Source organism: Eurosta solidaginis, chromosome 5 (genome assembly GCF_040869045.1).
Source record: "Eurosta solidaginis isolate ZX-2024a chromosome 5, ASM4086904v1, whole genome shotgun sequence".
Lineage (NCBI taxonomy): Eukaryota > Metazoa > Arthropoda > Insecta > Diptera > Tephritidae > Eurosta > Eurosta solidaginis.
In genome coordinates this window covers 210,636,567-210,656,292 of record NC_090323.1, presented here as the reverse complement: position 1 = coordinate 210,656,292, position 19,726 = coordinate 210,636,567, and the positions used below count along the sequence as shown (strand labels likewise).

At 37.8% G+C, this 19,726-nt stretch overlaps 1 protein-coding gene across 1 annotated transcript in view; it reads left to right on the top strand.

Annotated features, from left to right (window-relative positions):
* The window catches only part of ImpE1 (Ecdysone-inducible gene E1), a 169,017-nt gene that overhangs the window by 114,927 nt on the left and 34,364 nt on the right, over positions 1-19,726 (top strand). The window contains exon 4 of the mRNA XM_067787938.1: positions 2,324-2,455. Coding sequence (XP_067644039.1) covers positions 2,324-2,455 — 132 coding nt within the window. The remainder of the gene's footprint in view (positions 1-2,323; positions 2,456-19,726) is intronic.

Sequence of the window (19,726 nt, the reverse complement as noted above, 5' to 3'; positions counted from 1 at the left end):
ATTTTACAAATATGATTAATCAAAAACCGTACAACCTATTATAACAAAATTCGGCAGAGGAGTTGCTTTTGCTATAAGGAGCGTTTCGAAGAAAAATTGGTGAAATCGGTTAAGAGACACGCCTACTTTTATATAAAGGATGTTTAAAAGGATCATAGACTATAGTAATAAGCTATATCTTAGGGAAAAATAGTTTTGTACCAATGATATTTCACTTAGCAAGTTTTAGTGTAAGAGAAAATTTGGAGACATATTTTTTTTATAAATGGGTGGTGCCCACGCCCCTATTTCGAGCAGGCACGAAACAACATTTCTAAAAAAAATAAATCACTCGTAACAAAATTCGATATATGTACATGTTAGGCTTATAACAAGAAACATTTCTAGTAAAAATCGTTTAGATCGGTTAAAGACCACGTCCACTTTCATTTAATGGATTTTGGGAAAGTTCGTAGATGAATGTAATATGCAACATCTTTTCGAACCATTGTTTTATATTAGTGATATTTTAGTTTAAAAGTGTCATTATAACGAGAAACAGGAAATAAAAAAAAATTGTTTGTCAAAGCAATATCTTATGGTTTTGGGGCCGTAACTCGAAGAAGAATTCGACGTATACATAAGTTGGTACGCATTGTTTCCCTTATAATGGAAAATATCAGTTAATAGCCACACACAGTTTTGATAATACTTTCTACCAAAAATGTGCCTTAGTAGGATTAGAAAAGTAATTTATCTGAAATGAACTGTATAACTAAAACTCACACTGAGTATATAATGTTCGGCTACACCCGTACTTAGACACCCTTCTTTGTTAGTTTGTTCTCAGCGTTTCGTTGATTGTTAATTTGTATGTGAATTGGAACTTATGTCTGTTAGATGCTTTAATAGCCTCACTTGTCACATAAGTATGCAAATATGTATGTATGTATGTATGTATTGACCACGTCCCTCTTACTATCTAACGCTTTTCTTGCCATTGATTTTATTTGACTTTTCTGTATTATTTGCTTTTCTAATACACACCATTCATAAATTTGTATGGTTTTTGCATTTTTTTATTACTTATGTACGTGGCATACATACATACGTACAGGGTCGGATTAACCCTCAACGGGGCCCTAGGCAACCATCAATTTGGGGGCGCTTTTTTCACGTCCGTTCCCTTCTTTTTTCGATTAAAAAGTACAAACTTATATCTTTCATAAAAATTTTATTGTCACAATATAATAATATCAATAAAATTACTACCTACATTTTAAACATGTCGTTTTCTACATTTCGTTTCGGCAAATTCATCAATTATATCATCAATATCGATTTTGTTCAATAAATCTGACTCAATGCAAAGTATGCCTAACATCTCGAGTCGCTCTTATTGCGTTGTAGCTCTTTCAGCAGCTTTGATTCTTTTTAATTGCGAGAAGGATCGTGCGGCAGAACAATTTGTGATCATTAGTGTCAAAAAAATACGAAGAGATATTTCTGTGTTAGAAAATACATGGGCTAATTGATCTTCCATTAGAATGTTATACAAATGACTATGAGTTTTTTGTGTATCAGTGTATCTGTAATTAACGTAACTTTTTGAATTGTTTCATTTCAATGAAATATTCTTCCAAAGCTCTAGAATAAAAACAAACTAAGTTATTTATAGCTTCGTAGAGGTCTCCAACACTTAGAGAAAAGTTGATGAGAAATGCAAATCTCTCTGAAACTTCCATATACACTTTCGCACATCGATTGATTTCACTGTGAAGATTGTCGATGATTTTGAGGAAACCCTTTGTCCTAAAATCATCGCGAGGCGTTTCCGTCACATAGGTTGTTTTTTCTACGACGAGTATGTTTAACGATTTCTGTATAACATTCACCAGGTAATAATTGTTTTGTTTGTTTCTCGAAATCATTGAACTTTTCACGGAATGAAACTAAACTCTCTTCTAACGATCCGTACAAAAAAGCACACGGTTGCAAATCTGCTTTTGCACTTTACAATGACTTACTCACTGAACGTATAGCAGTCAAAATGGAGTTCCATAAAATCAATATGAAACCAAATTAGAATTTTTGCATTTTATTCGCAATACACGTCGCCTCATAACGAGTATCAGTATTTTGTGATTCATCATTAGCAATGATTTCTAGAGCCTCCAATATGATATCAAATGAATCGTAAACTTCATTCGTCGCATTCGAATGTGCCTCCCAGAAATTTTAGAAGTATTTTTCAGGCAACTACCTATTCTGCCTACTTGTTAATCCGACCCTGCATATGTGCGTCTATACATTTATTGAATTAAATTTTTCTCTTCTTTTACAGCACAACTTCTGGGTGGTGATTGCGTTCTAAATGATCAATGCACGATGAAGGTGGCTAATAGTAGCTGCTTGGACGGTGCCTGTCGTTGTGTCGAGGGTTTCCTGCAGTTCCGTAAACACACCTGTCTTGGACGTAAGTACACTGAAAATGCTATAGCTTATAAAAATTCCATCTATCAGCTCTAACATATACATACAATCACATTGCTATATTGAGTTTTTTTATTTTTGAGTTTTTAAAATTTCTTATATTTCACACAATGTTTAGTTGAGCCCAGTTTGTTTGTGTTGAATAAACTTTGTTTAAAAATTTTAAATAGTTTAATTATTGTTTAAATGAATTGAACCATCTCATTTATATACCACAAACAATAGTATTTACAATTTTGGAGAATTCTTGAAAATCTGGTAGACTGGTCTTGACTTTATGGCACACAAGACAGCATATTTTGTGCCAACCACTGTCCCCTGGAAAATTTCAGAACAGTCATATCCGCGAGAGAGGTGTGGGAAAATTAATGGATATGGGGCAGTGAACTGGTTAACTCGTTCACGGATGATTCGAAGTTTTCTAACAGGAGCTCGATGTATGTTTACCCTGATTGATCACTAAAACCTTAAGTTCATCTCTGGCGCGATTAAGGGTGATATGAATTGCATCGAACTAGTTTAATACTAATATCATATGGGACCCAGAGGATAACAAATAAATAAAATAAATTTAAGGCGCGATATCCTCCGAAGATACTTTAGGCCAAGCTTCTTCTCCAATTTCGTGCACCTTTTAATTTTTCCATGAATTGGCGATAGGGTACCTACATGTTTTACGCCGACTCCGAACGGCATCTGCAAGAGAGATAAGTTTTTACTGAGTAGTTTTTTCATGGCAGAAATACACTCGGAGTGCTTGCCAGATCACTGCCGAAGGGCGACCCCGCTTAGAAAAACTTTATTTTAATTGAAAAAACTTGTTTCTAAAGTTTTGATATTGCTTTGCCCGTGGTCTAAACCCAGGATCTTCGGTGTGGTAGGCGGAGCATGCTACCATCACACCACGGCGGTCCCTGAGGATAACAGCATAACTAGAAACTGTAACGCGGCACTTGTTGATGGCTGAAGCGAATACGGAGTAGCCTTGTGCCAGAGTTAAGCACATCTCCCTGGGAAGTCTGCTTTCATCCACTGCAAGTTTCGGATATTGTACTCTGAGAACGGAGTCCGCCTAGCATTATGGGCATGAGACTTTGCCGATGGTTTTCGGATTAGGGCGAGGGCCTTTTCATGCTATTTCGGTTGAAAGGGCAGAATTTTTATTCGTCGAAGCTCATCGTTATGGTCACGGAAATGTTGCCTTATATCCCTGGGAGGTAGGCCGCATCAATCAGTTGCTTGTTAGGATGCCTCTGTTTTTGGGAATTTAACAGAAATTGTTTGTTCAGCACTTCGTTTTCCTTTATGGCAAGTATGCCCGCTCACTGCCTTTATTATACTCTAGTGTCAGAAGAAAACATCCCGACATTGACGGGCCTGCAGCTTCCTCCTTTCTATTAAGTGACCATATCAAAGATGCGTGCCATACAAGCGGCTATACATTCCCTTTATAGGTAGCTATCAACGTTTTTTTGCCTTTGACCCAATTGCTGCCAGCAAGAGAGTTGACTTTTTTTTGCCGCTCTGAACTTTTAGTGTAACTGCGGTTGCATGCTCCTGGAAATTTAGGTCAATATCGAACATAATCCTATCGACGTGCATGTCCAATTGTGCTAAAATTTGCTTTGTCCATGTCGTAAAGTAGGTCGCCGAGGACTTGGTCACTGAAAGTGTCAGCGAATTGTTATCGTCCAGTTATAGGTTTGTTATCGGCTTGTTTTCGCCGTATCATTGGCTTCTTATTGGTTTCATATAGGTTTCTTATCGACCAATTACAGATCTAAATAAAAAAATAAATACTTGGCGTGATCTACCTCAGAGGAGATGTCTTTCTTATTTGTGTTCCTTTTAATTTTTCCTACAAATTTGTGGAACTCGACCAACTCTTATGCCGACTCCGAATGGGAGTGACTGAAAAGCTTCTCATGGCAGAAATATAAAAGAAGTGTTTGCCAATCCACTTCCGTGGGGCGACCTCGATCAGAAAAACTCTCTCGCCCTCGGCACGCTACCACCACACCACGGCGGCGCCGTATTAAGTACAGGTGTGATGTCACTGATGTTTAAAGTGAACTTTTACCAGTATCTGTCTTAAAACAAACCGATGAGTTGAGATAAGTTAACATGGAAATAAATATAATGCATAAAATAACTATTTCTTGTTCTTGAATAACTGAATGCGATATCATAGATAGAGAAACCTATTATCACACTATAAATTATCTGACGCTCTTAAGGGCGCGCTTGTAAGTATTCCACACAATAAGGATTAAAACATATAGAATTGGTATGTATCTAATATTGTATAAAGGAATAGCAACAAAAAGGCAATACTTAGAGATCAATTGCAAAACTAGGAGCGGGACATTCATATGGCGGAGTAGATAAAGGCATCTGTATTTACACTAGTATAAAGTATGAATGTTGGAGATTTCGAGTTCAATACTCAACTCACAACAAACTAGCTGCTGAGAAAGTGCAATTCAGAAACATGCCCTAGTAGCCATCGCCATTTGAAATTTTGTAATTTTTCTCTAAAATCACTAAAAAAATGAAATATCAAATTCATGTGCCAATATCTTAAATGAAAATGCCACCAAAAGCGTAGAACACAGTTACAACCATGATGGAACGATACAAGGTGGCAGCATGGGACAGCTGATTATAAACTTTTTTTATTTGATGTGATACATCAACTTCCGGCGCGTACGATTTTGACATTTGTCCATCGAATTCACAAAAACAAAGTACATGGGATTTTTATTTATGTTTGTAGGTATGTCACCATGCTGCCACCTTGTATCGTTCCACCATGGTTACAACTATTTCCGACACTTCTGTAAGGTTAGGTTAAGTTGAACTGACCGGTCCATGAGACCTCACATAAACTGATTGAGTCCGTAGTGTTACCAGAAGTTTGTTTTAACGACCAAACTGAAAACCCCTATCATAACTATGTTATAAAATAACTGCGTCCTCTTGGCAAATACTAGAAGCTTCCTAGGACTTAAGCCACTTGCTGCTTCCAGATCTGACAGCTGTGTCACTCCTAATAGCTGGAGTCTTAGCCCGGCAAGTACAGGGCACGAGCACAGAACGCGCTCGTTCTTTTCCTCTTCCAACCCGCACTTCCTACATCTGCTATCACTGACCAAGCCTAATTTAAAGGCATGTGACGCCAGAAGGCAGTGTCCAGTCAGAATACCCGTCATGAGTCTACAGTCCTCTCTTTTTAATGATAGAAGCAACTTTGTTAGTCTAAGGTTGTAAGACCTACACATAATCTTCGACACTTTACAGCCCCGCGCTTGAACCCACGCCTTTCCCGCTTGGTCGATCATGTGCACCTCTCGCCTTCGCTTAATCTCGCCCAGTCTAATTGGGACGTCTACGGAGAAAGCTTCAAGGGATGCGCCCTGTTTAGCTAGTTCGTCCGCTTTTTCATTCCCATCTATTCCCATATGCCAATATAGCTGTATGCTTCTCCCTGTCCCGATTCTCTCCAGAGACTGCTTACACTCTAACACGCATTCAGATGCTGTGCTATGCGAGATTACTGTTTTAATTGCTGCCTGACTGTCAATATAAAAACAGACCCTACTCATGTATCGCCTCTTCCGCCATTTGCGCACCCTTGCGCCAACCATCCACCTTTATTGTGGCCTTAAGATCTCCCTCGAAGCGCAGATAGGGAATCAGGTAGTATGCTCGTCTTGTGATTGATGACGCTATACTACTATGGCCATATGATCGGCGCTCCAGCTGCCCCGAGGCACCGAGCCTGGTTGCGGTTGTTAATGCTATGTTCTTTGCTACCAGGTCTACAGGTGGAATGTGCAGAATGGCATACAGTGCAGCCGTCGGGATTGTTTTCAGGGCTGCCGTAATGCTACGCATCAATAATCTGCATACCCCCTCTAATTTTTTGAGGTATGTTCTTTTTTGTGTGGCTTTCCACCAAACAAGAACTCCATAGTATAAAATAGGGTTTACAATCGCTGTAAAAACGCAATGAGAAAGAGGGCGATAAGCCCCACGTACAACCCAGCATTATTTTACATGCATAGAGTGCTGTTGAGGCCTTCTTGACCCTCTCCTCCACGTTAAGCTTCCTTGACAGCTTACTGTGTAGGATGATTCGTAGATATTTTGTGCAAAGTTTTTCCTGTAAGTTCACCCCTCCTAACTTAGGCCTGGTCCAAATTGGGACCTTGTACCTCTTTGTAAACAAGACCATATCGGTCTTCGCCGCATTGACTTTCAACCCGACATTAGATGCCCAGGTATGTATATCTCGAAGCGACCGATCCATCAAAGAACTAATCGTTGGAAGGCACTTTCCACTTATGACAATTGCAACGTCATCTGCGTAAGCCGTTAGTTTTACGGGTCCCTCATCGAATCGCCTGAGCAGTTGGTTGATGACCAGCATCCACAGCCGAGGTGATAGCACCTCTCTCTGCGGAGTGCCCGTGTCCACTGATTTCGTAGCCTCGTACAATCCCCATTGTGACCTGCAATTTAACATGCAGGACACTTATGTAAACTAACAGTACAAAGTTTCTGTTACAGTTACATTGAAAAAAAAACGAGTTGCGTGCTACACGCATGCGCCATACGAGAGCCACTAAATTACACACGATCGGCGATATGCAGCACTTGGCGTACACTTTCATACTACTCGTATCTATGTAGATCTGAAGAAAAACGAAAAATACAAAAATACAACAAAAAAAGAAAACAAACTTCTTGAAAACAAGTGGCTGCTTATTAAAACCACAAACAAACGATTTTGTTTGTCTGTTTATTTAAGCAGTCAAAAGTATCTTTACACTAATTATGCAGATAACAGATTAATTATCTCAGAAACGCCATAGAAATGACAACAATTTAAAGTGGTTAAACACGTAAAGTATACCAAACACCTTTTAATGTCCCAGTCACGAGCGTTACAACGGAACAAGGTTCACTTACATACTCACATACGTGTAAGCGATTCACGTGCAGTGCAAAGGTGTAAAATTTTCAACTGAAATAGATCGCGATTAAAAATGCCGATAATGTTGAGCACAGTGGACTGATTCAGAACTCATGAGCTGTTTAACGTTTTTCCACATTTGTTTTTTCTGGGTTTTGCTTTGTGTTGTGACACACATTAGGGCTGTACTTATTTTGTTATCTTGTACATGATGCAATGAATTACATGTCGGGAATGAGTTGTGCGGGGTAATAAGGGAATACCAATGGGCTTATTTAATGTGTAACAGGTGCTTTCACCTTTAGTTGTTCTAAGTGTAATATAACAAAACACACAAATAAAATAATAAAAAAAAATCTTTGGTTAAACGGTGAAAACTATACTTACATTAAGTAATAACGAGTCGGACCCGTGCGCATCTTGCGCAACCAATATAAAAGTCTCTTAAAAATATCAACAGTAATCAGCTATTCTATCAATGAATTAAAACTTACATCTTGCGCCGCCATCTAGCGTATGATAGCAACTTCCGATAATGCAGTGCAAATATTCACAATAGTGGCATAGTACAAATAGATATCTTTGTGTGCTTACAATCGTTTATTTTTTGTACATAAAAACAGTATATAGAAATAATATATATTGGGACAGATATTAACAACGCTAGGAGATACTACCATCTCTAAGCAATACTAAGCAGTGACTTGTTATGCACATCAATAAATCAATCATTATGTCTTTATATATGTCCATACAAGCAGCGGGGAGCACAAATACATGCATATATCTGAGATACTCCCAAAAGTAGACAATCATCGGTGGAAGTATCACTCACATATACACGCGCATAGGGGAAACAATAACTGCATCTGTAGTTATAGCTGCTAATTTTACAGTAGCAGATTCTAGAAAGAGAAACGCCTAAAAATATGTCAACGAGGAAACCAAAGAGTATAAAAGCAACACCAGCTGGGGTATGGGGAGTCAGTTTGATTTAAGCACGCTATCTGTTGAGCAGTAGAAGTGTTATTGTGAAGTACTTTAATAAAGGCCATTTTGCATTATTGAATAGTGTAGTTATTTATTCAACAGTTTAGTGATTCGAACGTTAGTAAAAGACTGCAAATAAGCGGAATTCCCAAAAATCTTTACAATATGATAATACTAAAAGCTAGAAAATATTTAGTTAGGTCCTAGGTACTAGTCATCACACTCCTCATCAATCCAGGGTGTTGAGCAGATAATTAAATGAAAGCGTTGGACGCATCAAATTTCTATTGATAGTCATAAGTAAGACCAACTGAACCTTAATCAGGTTATGCTAAGCCTCACATTTTTAGAAATTTGACGCGCCCAACGCATTTAATTAGTTATCTGATCAACGCCTTGAATTGATGATGGGTGTGATGATTAGCACATGGGACCTACCTAATTATTTTCTAGCTTTTAGTATTATTATTACTTAATGTAAATATTGTTTTCAATAAAACCGTTTAACTTAAACTTTTTTTAAAATTATTTTATTTTCAAGTTTTTAGTCTTTATTTAATTGCCTATTATTTCTCATTCAATTTAGTTCATTTAGTGACTCATTATTACAAGGACTCTTTCCTGACAATTTGTTAAAATCTAAGTCCTCAATACATAATCCTTCCAAAGACTTTACTCGACTCGGCGCCACGTATGCTTGTCCCTCTACGAACTCCAAAGTATTTTAATATCACTTTTACCGGACTGTATGTAATATTTGTACCAAATATGAGCCAAATCGGACCACGAATACAATTTTTTTGAATATCTCGATCCTTGCGCCACCTGGCGGTGATTTTTGTTCATAGGTCGCTTTCTATTCATGCACATATGTATTATGTGTTCCAAATATGAGCCAAATCGAACCACAAATACGATTTTTTTAAATATTTCGATCCATGCGCAATCTATCGGAGCTTTTTTCTTATTATTGCATTGTCATCGAGTTGTGAACTATATTCCAAGTTTCAAGCTTGTTGCTTATCGTTAATAATAAGTTATTAAATTTAAATTACAAAATTCGTTCGCAAGGACGGGCCGGCCGGCCGCTCGCTACACAGAGTCAAGCTAAATAAAAGGTGTGAGTTCCAAATACTCGAAAAGTTGAATGGGTAAACGTCAAGAAAACCAATCTCTTCAAATCAACTAGAGTTCGCCTCAGGGTGGAAGTTAAACCACAACTGAGGTAACTTTGCTATAAGAAAATAATTTCGAGCATCTTGCGAAGAGCGCGGCTTCTTATCAATAGCAACCGACAAGTTATTTGTTTCATTCTCTTCTAATCGATAACGAATTGTTGACGTCGAGTTATCGGTTTGACATGGGCTTGTTATAACCCAGTCATCGGCTTTTTATTTATTTATCGGTTTATAACATTTTTTTTATCGGTTTCATAACAGTCGTCGATAAAAAATGGGTAAAACAATTTGTAGCACTCCCATAAGAAATTGATTGCTTCTCGATATTAAATCTATAACTTTTTGTTTACAAATCGATAAAGTTTCGATGACAAATCGATAACACTCCGATAGAAATTGGTAGCATAACAAATCTACAAGTTTTTAAAACAAATCAATAACTTTTTAATAACACACCGTTGGGTTTTCGATAAATAATTGATAACTTTTTTATAAAAAATAGATTGATATCTGTCTGATAACAAATCAAAAATTTGTTGATAACATATCGAAAATTTTCGATAATAAATCGATAACTTTTCAATTAAAAATCCATGACTCGCCCTTAAAAAACTAAGAGCTCATTGATAATTCTTGTTATCGTTGTGAATTTGTAAAACTTTGCTAACAAATCGAAAACTCGTCGCTACTTGGTCAATGACGCATCTGTGTGCAGCAAACTGATAACTCATCTATAAGAAGTGGATAACACTCCAATAACCCGTTCATAACCAACCGATACTTCTTCGATAACAAACCGTTAGCACTTCGACAGCAAATTGATACCACTCCGTCCATTTTCGGTTCCAATTTAGGGGTTTGAATTCGAATCTCACGCTTAGATTTAGCTTACTATATACTGGATCTCGACATACCGTGCACCAAGGTGTTTACAAATAAAAAAGTTTTTCTGTGAGAGTGCGGTTAGTTGAGCGGTTAAGGTCATTTGAGCAGTTCATATTTCAGAGGGTGGTCGGCTCGTCTGCCATCTAACAAGAATAAGAGCTGATTTCTGATTCTGGTCAATCGCACGACGCTATACTCACTATGATGTGCCGCTGTCATACTGAACTACCTATGAGAGAACTTTTCATTACCTCCCACTTTATAATGGATCAACCATATCCATCCCTGAGAAGTTATACAGATATTTGGACTATACAGAAATATCTAGAACTCATTAAAAAGATTTGCCTAATGGCAAGACATCGAGATAAACCGTTTTTCTTTTAACTAAATCTAAAGGTCAGTAACTTAAAAACAAAATGCTTAACTTCGCTTAGTAAATCCATTTATTGATCAAAAGTGGTCAGACGAGCTTTTCAATTGACATTCATGCCAAAGATTTATTTTCCCTCCAAATTGAATTGGTACATTGCACTAATCGAATCAAACCAAAGCTAATAGTCACATAAATGAGCAATTCACTAAATACTTAGTCACTTCATTTAGTGCGCTAATTATCAAGAATTAAAACCACAAAGAGAAAATGCAAAATCCGATTGTAATTGCCACAAATAGAAAGTGGAAGTTGATTTATATAAATAAATACCGACACATACACATATAAATAAAATAGTTGATTGTCATTCGCTTGCAACAATAATTGGTATAGAAGAAAATTGCACGCTAACAAGAAATGAAAATTAGAAATGGAAGTGCAAGGCAACAAAAACAAAAACAGAAATTAAATAGAAAGAGCAAAACTAAATGCAAGATAGCAATTGATAGCATTAATGGTGTTGAGGTAAGGTTTAATGGGAAATTGGGGTTTTAAGGAGTAATTCATAGATAGTTGGGAGTGGCATGCGCAGGTGCATATACCATATGTACATATGTATGCGTTAACCAGCTTGCTTCATTCATAGGAAATTGGCATTTGCATTTCAGATATGAGACAAAACATACTTCCAATGCACTTTGGGCGAGGAAACTAGATAGAGTCAGTACTATTTGAGGCAGTTATAATGAATATAGTTTCGTTAACCCTTTTTTAGTGGTTTTGTAGCCTATACGTACCTTAAAGAGGACCATATAATAATAGTTCCAGCGACCATGCTGTCCTAATTAAACTAAACCAAAATGATGCTGGTATGTTGGTGTTAGATCCGGTTGATTTAAGAGACATGTGAAGGGGTGTTCGATGTCAGACATCCCGAGGCCATTTAATGAGCATATTACCAAAGATTTCATCCAATATTTGGCAGTTGGGGATGGCATTAGGCAGCATAATATCATCGTGAAAAGATGACAGCGGACTTGATAGTCAAGATAGAGGAGCATAGTTAGGTGGAGAAACTGGAGAAATAGCCGTTTACGGACCAGAGGCTTTCTTTAGTTCTCGTTACCATCAGTAAAAACCATTGTGTTTTGTTGAGAAGCGTTAGGTTAGGTTGAGTGGTGGTCGATGGATGAATCGCGGGACGGGATCTAAACTTGTTACGCCTACTCCTAACTGCATCTGCAAGGTAGATGGGTTTTCACTGAGAAGTTTTTCATAGCAGCAATATACTTGGAGTACTTGCAAAATCATTGGCGAGGGGCGACCCCGCTTAGAAAAACTTTTTGTTTGATGTTGCTTTTCCCGCGGCTTGTACCCAGGATATCTGGTGTGGTAGACGAAGAATATTAGCACAACATCACGGCAGCCGCCAGTAAGCTATAGCAGCTTATATAGTAGTGAACCGAGACCAAAATCTGGAAAAGCTGGCCAGTTAATCATATATCTTCGTACGCTGCCCAAATTCTCGATAGCGACATTTGTAATTTCCCAAAAAATTAGAAATTTATGTTTCTTACACAAACTACTGCAAGGTCCGCTGGCCGGGATTCAAGGGGTTGTGTAGCGCAATATGTAGCTTCTCCAACCCAATTGTCAACCTCACCTTCGAGCGGCGAATCCCGTTTCACTAACAGACGAGGCTCTGGCGACCCCAAGCTCCTCATGGAACTTGGGGGTGGGGAGGGAGGGATGGCCTGAAGGTTCAATGTGGCCATATAAATCGTTCCCGAGATGGTCGGGCCAGCACCTTAATGGTGCTGTGTTACCGGAGCGTATCGGATCTGTATCCGACAAAGGACCATCACATCGATAACACTCCCCAAAGCCTACGGGGAGTAACCTAATCGCTACAACAACAACAACAACAGGTCCGTTGGCCTTGAGCTGGCGAGCACAGGACACGAACACAGAACGTGCTCAACTACTCGCATTTCTTACAAATACTGTTACTGACGAGACGTAACTTATATCCATGTCGCAAAAGGCGCCTAAACTACCAAACTGATTCAATGGGCTGTGTAGCGCAATCCTTTCAAGGGGTTGCCAGCGCAATTTATAGCCTCTCCAATTGTAAAACTTCACCTACCCGTGTGAATCTTGTTTATTGGCAGCCGAGGCTCTGGCTACCCCAAGTTCCTCATGGATCTCTTGGCCAAGAAGGTTCCATGTGGCCATACTAAATCCTTTCCGAGATTTTCGGAAACGTGCCGAAACTATATACGACAAAGACCATCAATATTTTTGGTCCACGCCTTTCCTGCTTGATGGGTCATATGCAACTCATATAGCCTGGGATATTGCTATGCCCCTGGAGCCGAATGATCTTAATTTTAAAATTGTTTGACGCAACCGTAGGCGAAGTCAGGCAATCCCATGCCATCCTCGATTGTAACACAGTGGCACTTAGTGCTTTAATAGTCGTTGGGTTATCGGACTAGATGCTAAATTTTCTTACTATAGTAGTACTGTATAGCACCCCATCCGCCGCATTCTTAATCCCAGAAAATTCGTCTGAAAGACGTGAAGAGATACGGGAACTTGAACTTGCAGCTTACAGGACAACCGGACAAGCTTTGCCCTTTCCGCAAATGCACCTGCCCCTTTCTCAATAAAATTTGCCCTCCCCTTTGCCTCTTTTTCCAATAGAGTAGGGAAAGGAGTAGAAATGCGTCATTTTATAACATATTACCATTAACTACCTCAAAATTTGGTTAAAAATTTGACATTCTGGACAGTAATTTGTCGCGGAAGCTTAATGTTGAAAAGAGAGTGAAGAAGGCCTCTACTACACTTTATGCATGTAAAAGAATGCTGGGGTATACCTAGGGTTTATCGCCCTCTTTCTGTTATTGGGTATTAACAGCCAGTGTAAAGCGTATCCTATACTACGGAGTCCTTGTTGAATGGACAACCACACAAAAAAGAGCCTACCTTAAAAAAATTAGAGGTGATATGCAGGTGTTCAATGCAAAGCAGGGAATAGATGGGAAGAACGGATGAGCTACCTAAAAAGAGCGCATCCTTCGAGGATTGCTCCATAGAGGTCCAAATTAGATAGGCGAGATTAAGGAAAGGTGAGAGGAGCACACGATCGACCAAGCGCGAAAGTCGTGGACCCGAGCGTGGGACTGCAAAGTGTCGAAAATCATGTGTAGGTCTTACAGGTCTTACAAATATGGACCAACAAAGTTATTTCAATCATTAATAAGAGAGGACTGTATACATTGTCTTCTGGCGTCACATTCCTTTAAATAAGACTTGGTCAGTGATTCAAATGTAGGAAGTGCAGTTTGGAGAAGGGAACGTTCGAGCATGTCTTGTGCTCGTACCCTGCGCTTGCAAGGCTAAGGCTCTGGTTATTATGAATGATATAGCTGTCACATCTAGATACAGCATGTGGCATATGTCCTGGAGAGCTTCTAGTATATGCCAAGAGGACGAAATTATTTTAAACAAGTAAGGAAGGATAAGTTCGGGTATAACCGAACATTACATAATCAGCTGAGAGCTTAGCTACGTTGGTTTCGTAGGGTTTCGTAGATGGTTCATAAGTGGTTTTTAATTCCATTACCCATACGTTTGGGAAATATCGACCAAATTGTAGACCAAGGGTGATGTTTTTTGGTACGATTTCCCTTCATCCTTTGTCAAATAAGGGAAAATCACCAACCTAAGGTAACCCTTGAATATGTTTGCAGGACATAGTTATCAAATGAAAGGTATTAAAGTGTCTTTTAAAAGGGAGTGGACTTTAGTTCTATAGGTGGACGCCTTTTCGAGATATCGCCATAAAGGTGGACCAGGGGTGACTCTAGAATGTGTTTGTACGATATGGATATCAAATTAAAGGTATTAATGAGGGTTTTAAAAGGGAGCGGTACTTAGTTGTATATGTGAAGGCGTTTTAGAAATATCGACCAAAATGTGGAACAGGGTGACCCAGAACATCAAATGTCGGGAACCGCTAATTTATTTATATATGTAATGCCACGCACAGTATTCCTGCCATGATTCCAAGGGCTTTTAATTTCATTTCCTTTCACTTAGTATATTAGGTATCACACCCATTTTACAAAGTTTTTTTCTAAAGTTATATTTTACGTCAACCAATCCAATCACCTTATTTCATCCCTTTTTCGTATTTGGTATAGAACTATGGCATTTTTTTTCATTTTCGAAATTTCCGATATCGAAAAAGTGGACGTGGTCATAGTCGGATTTCGCCCATTTTTAATACCAAGATAAAGTGAGTTCAGATAAGTACATGAACTAAGTTTAGTAATGATATATCGATTTTTGGTCAAGTTATCGTGTTAACGGCCGAGCGGAAGGACAGACGGTCGACTGTGTATAAAAACTGGTCGTGGCTTCATCCGATTTCGCCCATTTTTACAGAAAACAGTTATCGTCATAGAAGCTATGGTCTTTATCAAATTTCACAAGGATTGGTAAATTTTTGTTCGAATTATGCCATTAAAGGTATTCTAGACAAATTAAATGAGAAAGGGCGGAGCCACGCCCATTTTAAAATTTTCTTTTATTTTTGTATTTTGTTGCACCATATCATTACTGGAGTTGAATGTAGATATAATTTATATACTGTAAAGATATTAAATTTTTTGTAAACATTTTACTTTTAAAATTTTTTGGGCGACTGCCAAATTACAGCTTGCAAAACTTTTAAATTACCTTCTTTTAAAAGTGGGCGGTGCCACGCCCATTGTCCAAAATTTTACTTATTTTCTATTCTACGTCATAAGGTCAACCCACCTACCAAGAAAAAGTGGGCGTGGTAATAGTCCGATTTCGTTAATTTTAAATAGCAATCTGAGATCAGTTCCAGGGAACTTACATACCAAATTTCATTAAGATACCTCAAATTTTACTCAAGTTATCGTGTTAACGGACTGACGGACGGACGAACATGGCTAAAAGAAGTTTTATACGTTTACTAGTAAATATAATTAGTAAAACATTCAGCTTTCGTAACTTTCGGTGTTAATTGCCTTTTCCTCTACAAAAATTAGTTTCCTGGCCCATAGTGCATTGCTATCAAACCTAAATAATATGTATGTAGAAATGTATGAATCCCAAGCAGTTAAATGACCAATAATAGCAAGTAGAATGGATGTAGAGATATGCGATTGTTGTTAAGCGATTGCCAAAGTTGGCGCCAGCTTGCCATTTGGCCAATGTTGCACGAATGCTTTACTGCTTTGTAAGGAAGGAACATCAACCACTTCCTGGAATTAAGCCTGCGATTACTTTAATGGATTTATTTTTCTTATAAATATGTTGCAATTTGATCAAACGTAAATCGAAAACTTTTATTATTGTACCGTTAAGGTTATTTGGTTAGCTTCATGTTGTAAAACTGTAATGGATAATGCACATTCATATATTGCCAATAATGGCGGCTGTGGTGGTGTGGTGGTAGCCTGCTCCGCCTTTCACACCAAAAATTCTGCGTTCAAGTCCAATACAAAGCAACATAAAAAATTAAGAAACAAGTTTTTCAAAGCGGGGTACCCCCTCGGAAGTCATACCAATGACAAGCACTCCAAGTGTATTTCTACCATGAAAAGCTTCCCAGTCAAAACTCTTCTACTTTGCAGATAAAAAGAGGCACGACGCAAATTGGAAGAGAAGCTCAACCTAAATCTCTTCAGAGGTGTGCATACCCACCTTGTAGTTTTTGTCTTTTTGTTTTTTAAATGGGGCGGCATCAGGTTCCACTTTGGAAAAAATCAATTTCGCTAAATATCTGAATCTAATCAATGGGCGATGGGAGGAAGAGAAAAAGGAACAACGAAATTTAAAGAGGTTATGGTAAAAGAGGAAAAGGAATTAAAGGGGGTGACAGGTTAGGTTGAATGGACTGCATGTGCTTATAGTAGTACCAGTAGTTAAATGTAAATCGGTTCCCTGGCAAGTACTATGACCTATCCTACTCCCTGCTTCTAAATCTAGCAACTGGCTTACTCCAAATAACCGACACTGCAACCCACACTTCTTATATCTGCTATCACGGATGAAGCCTAATTTAAAAGCATGTGAATCCCAGCATGAGCATATAGTCCTCCATTTTTATAACTTTCATGAAAATGAAATGGTATATTAACTTTGACACGTATCTCAAAATTGTAAGTCCTTAAAGGAAAATGGATAGACCCACCAATAAATATACCGAAATAATCAGGAATAAGAGCTGAGTTGATTTAGCCATGTCCGTCTGTCCGTCTGTCTGTTTGTATGCATACTAGTCCCTCAATTTTTGAGATATCTTGATAAAATTTGGTAAGCGGGTGTATTTAGGTGTCCGATTAGAGATTTGTCGGAACCGGCCGGATCGGACCACTATAGCATATATCCTCCATACAACCGATTTTTCAGAAAAAGCGGATTTTTGTCATATCTTCCTCAACTTATCAGATTGAAACTTCAAACTTCACCATATGCTTTCGTATATTGCACATATTGTTGTCTGGAAAAATGGATGAGATCATTTTATATATAGTATATATTCCCCACAACCGATTGTTCAGATAAGAAACTTTTCGTAATTACTGCTTCATTTTAAGAGTTAAAGGCTTCAAATTTCAACGAATGCTTACGTATATATCACATATTGTTGTCTAAAAAAATCATAGAGATCGGTGGTATATATATTATATACCCCATATAAACTGTCATTTTTGCCACTTTTTTACGGCTATAAGCTTAAAATTTCATCAAATTTCATCAAATACTTACGTTTACGTCATATATTGTTGAGATACGTGATTCGTAGTCATAGTTTTTACGTGCAGACCACAAAAAACGTGAAACTGCATCCTCACGCAAAGTACCTACCTATTTTTATACCTTTCATGAACATGAAATGGTATATTAACTTTGGTCCGATGTTTGTAACGTTGAGAAATATAGAAGATAGACTTACCATTAAGTATACCGAATTGATCAGGGCGACGAACTGTGTTGATATAGCCATGTCCGTCTGTCCGTCCGTCCGTCCGTCTGTCTGTTTGAACGCAAACTAGTCCCTCAAATTTTGAGATATCTCAATGAAATTTGACACAAGGATGTATTTTTGTATTATATTAGACATTTGTCGGATCCGGTAGGATCGGCCCACTATAACATATATCTCCCATACAACCGATCGTTCAGATAAGACGATTTTGGTCATTCCTGCCGCAATTTAGAAAGTATAAACGTGAAACAGGGTGATATATATTCTTATATATCATAGAAGATCTCCTGAAAAAATCACTTTGATCGGAGCTATATATAGTTATATCCCATACAACCGATCGTTCAGATAGTAAGATTTTTGGCCATTTCTCATTTAATTTCCAATATAAAAACGTTAAGCTTGGTGATATTCATTCTAATATATCATAGAAGATTTCCTGAAAAAATCATTTCGATCGGAACTATATATAATATATATCCCATACAACCGATCGTTCAAATAAGGGGGTTTTTTGCCATTTTTTTTATATTTATCTTAAAAATCATTTAGGTATGTACATCTATTAACCATATATTTCTTATATTATACAGCCGATTAGTTGTAGATTACGAATGGGATAAGATTATTGTTCCGCCCCATTCATGAAAGGTATGAAGTCATAAGTCATAAGCCGCCTTTTCATAGACCGGGTGACATATATTGTTTTTGGTTTTTATTTTGACTTAACTTTGATGAACTTCGGAGCTGTTCCATCGTTGTCGATATATTGATTGATGCATCCCTATTGAGAGTTAAATTCCCATTCTGACAAAAAATAGTTTCCTTACAAAGTCTTCTATCATGTTTGTCCTGATGTAGGCTTCGGAGTCACGAAGAAGGTCATTTGAAGAGCATGCATAAATACTTTTCCGCTCAGAAGGATTGAAACCCGGATCTTCCAGCATATGAAGGATAAGAGCTCCATTGCGGTGCGCGGTTGCTTAAAAATGCTATAAAGACTCAAAATAGTCGCTCATATGAAAATACAATTAACTCGAAATGAGTCGATATTGACATCAAAATTACATACTTACATGTATATAATAAAAGATCAAGTCATTTCCTTCGTTATCAGTGTTTTCATTTCATGAGTGAGAAGTTGACATGAACTTTTGGACCAGTTCACCTGGATTCATTCCGTTTATCTCAAACAACTATTTATACGTGCAACTGTTCGTATATATAATTATCATATATTGCACTTATATATGTGCACACACACACATGCATGAAATATAATCCAACTGTAAAGTGTGTAAATTGCTCAACGATGGCGCACAGAAATGGAAGTGTGCACAAAAACACAACATAGCATAGATAAATATAGCTTTATCGAACACATGTACGGTATTGTGCAAAACAAAAGCAGCATAAAAAATGCAAATATATAATGGGCTGTATTTTCACGCTAATAAATTTAAAGCAATGTTTTTTTCAAAATATGTAATAGTCAGTGACAGGACAACTATTTATAGAACATTGACTAACTTAAAGTAGATACCAGTGCGCACAAGAAAAAAAATGTGTATTTTGCCTAGCATGGAGCTGTGCAAAACTAAAGCAAAAAACCAATACTTTGGAAACGAACCTTTCTTTCTTAGTAGGTGAGTGAAGCGCCAACCTAAAGGTGTAATTGGGCTTCGAGTAGTGATCTAAGATGTCACTTCCCATTGATGCTTTGTAGCGAGGAGTAACGGTTTCGTGCCAAAATAAGCTTTAACTGGGAATATTACGTTTAAATAGCCCAGTGAGGGTACCAAAGGAACTCAAGG